The sequence below is a fragment of the Emiliania huxleyi genome (assembly GCF_000372725.1).
Source record: "Emiliania huxleyi CCMP1516 unplaced genomic scaffold EMIHUscaffold_798, whole genome shotgun sequence".
NCBI lineage: Eukaryota > Haptophyta > Isochrysidales > Noelaerhabdaceae > Emiliania > Emiliania huxleyi.
The window spans coordinates 1-3210 of NW_005196035.1; the positions used below are offsets into that span (position 1 = coordinate 1).

At 62.9% G+C, this 3210-nt stretch overlaps 2 protein-coding genes across 2 annotated transcripts in view; one reads left to right on the top strand and one right to left on the bottom strand.

The window, feature by feature from the left end:
* Positions 1-260: 260 nt before the first annotated feature.
* On the top strand, positions 261-1853 carry EMIHUDRAFT_121140 (hypothetical protein; the record flags this gene model as incomplete). The annotated part of the gene is made up of 1 exon (XM_005759736.1): positions 261-1853. The coding sequence occupies one exon, from the start codon at positions 261-263 to the stop codon at positions 1851-1853; it is 1593 nt and encodes a 530-aa protein (XP_005759793.1).
* A 591-nt stretch (positions 1854-2444) lies between these two features.
* EMIHUDRAFT_249588 (hypothetical protein) overlaps positions 2445-3210 on the bottom strand; it is a gene marked incomplete at both ends in the record, with an annotated part of 1612 nt that continues 846 nt past the window's right edge. Inside the window, 2 exons of the mRNA XM_005759737.1 lie at positions 2445-2579; positions 2645-2720. Of these exons, the coding sequence (XP_005759794.1) occupies positions 2445-2579; positions 2645-2720 (211 nt within the window). The remainder of the gene's footprint in view (positions 2580-2644; positions 2721-3210) is intronic.

Here is a 3210-nt window from a genome sequence, read left to right on the forward strand (position 1 = left end):
CAACGGTTCCGCCTTGCGATCTGCTGAACCCGAAGTCAAACCTCAAGTGGGAGGAAGCCACAGTGACCGGCTCCGTGCCTCTGCTGCGAGGCCTTCTGACCGTGCCCTTGGATCCGGCGCCAGAGTCCGAGGAAGTGACACCGATGATTGAGCTCGAGGTCTGGGCGTCCAGGCCGACTACCGCGGAGGAGGCTGCACGGGAGCCGCTCCTGCACCACTGCGGTGGGCCCGGAAGTGGAGCAGAATGCGTGTACCAAAGAATGTACAAAGATTCCCTCGGCAATTTCGATGGCTACAGCAACTGGGCCATCTCGCAGCGGGGCATCGGCCCCAACGCAAACCCGAGCCTCGAGTGCGCGGCGTCCGACATGCAGCTCCCACCCGACGGCCTCGCTCGTGAGTATCAGATTTCCGACTTTACCGCCTGCGACTGTAAGATGCCGGACGGCTCACCGCTCACCGGCCAGTCGTTTGCTAACATCAACCCGCTCAACGCGAGCGAGGTCGAGAACGTCTTCGTTCGCATGCACGAACGCTCGCGCGTGTGTCCGGGGGCGCCCAAGTGGCAACTCACGGGGCCAACCGGCAAGGAGTACGATTTTCTGCAGTGGGTGGGCACGACGATGCTCGCACACGACATCGAGGCCTTCCGCAATGCGATCTGCGCGCCACGCATGCACATCGACGGCATTTCCTACGGCACTGCGGTCGCCTCGACCTATGCGACAATCTTCCCGGGCACCACTGGGCGAGTCGTGCTCAATGGCAATATGCCACCGGACGTCGACACAATGGAGTTTGGCACGACGAACGCAGGCGCCATGCAGCAGGCTGTCGCTTACCTGGGGAGGCTGTGTGCGACGGCAACGTACGCCCAGAACAGTTTTTGCGCGTGGTTGGCGGCGGAAGGCTCGTTCGGCGAGTACGACGGCGCTCGTGTGCTGTCGCGTTTCAAGGAGCTCAAGATCAGCGCGCCGACGAGAAGCGGCGAGCCCTTTTTCCTCACCCCCGGGCTACTGGGTGGCTACCTCCAGGAGAAAATGATCGAGGCTGGGTTCGTGCCAAAGGGATGGGCTCCCGTGCTCGAAGTCCTGCAAGCCCTCTTCCCGCTCGCTGCGGGCGGCGACACGGCCACGTCTCAGGCGGCCGAAATCTTCGATCACTACTGCCGCCTGCCTAAGATCGATCCGGAAGCGCCAATCTACACAGAGGCCGTTGCGACCTGGTCCGGCAAGCGAACCTGGTACGAGTACGGTGTGTGCATCGGCCCGCAGCAGGTGGGGCTGTCCGATTGGACGTGTCCCTATCCAAGACTGCTGGGTAATCCCACGTGGAGCCAGTGGGCATGCCGTCCGGAAGTGAACGGCTTCATGAACGAGGCTGCCGTGATCGGGCTCGATTATGATGGACGCTACACGGTCACCCAGGCCATGGGCACGTGGCAGACCTTGGTGACGTCTTCAGGAGCAGACCGCGACGGAGGAAGTGAGCTCGCAGTCGGCGCTTTCGTGGGGATTACCGCCAACATCTTCGCCTGGGGCGAGCTCTCGACACCGTGCCCCGTCGCGTTTCGCGGCGACGTGAGCGCACTCATTGTGGGCAATCTTTACGACCCCGCGACGAGCTACACGTGGACGAAGCGAATGCGCCACGCCTTTCCGCACGCTGTGATGATGACATGGCAGGGCGTCGGCCATACGGCGTCGGCAGGGGGGAACTATCCCGACAGCGGCATCATGGGCTGCATCCGCCGCATCTCGGCCTACTGGAAGAACGGCACCCTGCCCGACGACGGCTACGTGTGTCACCAAACCGCCGCCGTGCCGCTTCAGCAGTCAGCAGTGCACGTCTGACAGCTAGAGCAGCAGCGTCAGGGTCGCAGGGTCGGATCGTGTCAAGCCTCTCGCCCGGCCGGCCGCGTGCAGACATCGGCCTGTATCTGCTGTCTTCTGTCTACGGCTATGGAGTGATCTGTCGGCAGTCAGTACGACCGATCAGGTCGGAGTTTTCTGATGATTGGAGGGTCTATCTCTGTGTGTATGTAGAGTAAGGTAAGGTAAGGTAAGGTAAACTTCTCCACACACACGAGGTGGTGGGGCAAGGGGGGGCAACCCTCGCGTCTCCACGTCTAACGACAGGAGCCCCACGGCATTTAAAGTGCAAGGCCCGGTGCGCGTGGGTGAGCGGTGTGTGTGTGTGTGTGTGTGTGTGTGTGTGTGTGTGTGTGTGTGTGTGTGTGTGTGTGTGTGTGTGTGTCACGTCACTGCATCCTCTGCCGGTTCCTCCCGTCGCCTCTTCTTTGTTCGAATGGTTGTGTATGTACTCCACTCGAGATCTCTCCAAATCTGCCCTCTCTCTGATCAACCGTGATCATTTTCGGGAAGTCGTGCTGCGCCGTGCCGGATCAGCGTGTCGACCAGTACTAGCTCAAGGGAAACACGTCGTCACCAGCGGGAGGAAAGCGGCGAGTCGCAATTCCAGGGGTCGTTGTGGCGGGCCACCCTGTCCAGAGAGGCATGGATGCCAATCTGGGGTCTCTCGACCGAGTCTGATTTCGCCTCGCCGCCTCCCGGTAGTGGCTGTAGAGCCAAAGCGGCGGAGATGGCGGGGGAGGGCGGGGGATCGAGGAAAGCACGACTCGCACCGACCCTTCACGAACCGAAAGGCTGCACCCGGGGAAGGCACAGTAATCCGGGCACGTGTTGGGCGCCCCGTTCCGTCTGGGGCTAGGTCGGCTCAGGGCCCCGTCCACTTCCCTCCCACTTGGCGCGTGATAATGGGGAGATGCCACCCAGGCCGGCCAGGGCAGGGGCGGAGGGCGAGAGCGGAGGGCGGAGGGCTGGGCGGAGGCAAGGGCGGGCGGAGGGCGTGAGGTTTTTTTTTTCGTTGGCCGAAGCCTCGTTGGCCGAAGCCTCGGTGGCCAAAGCCTCAGTGGCCGAAGCCTTGAAGGACGGGTTGGGCCGCGGGGAAGGGAGGGCGGAGGGTGAGGGGAGAAGGGGCGCGGGCAGCGGGTACGCGGGGGGGCAGAGCGCGAGTGCGAGTGCGAGTGCGAGTGCAAGTGCGAGTGCGGGGGCGGGTGCGGGTCGGCGGGTGGGGGGCGGGGGGGCTTTCAGGGACCCCCTAAAAAATTGTTTGCCCAAACCCCTTTGGGCAAAACCCCGTTGTGCCAACCCTTTGGGGGCGAACCCTTCGTTGCCCAAACCTCGTTGG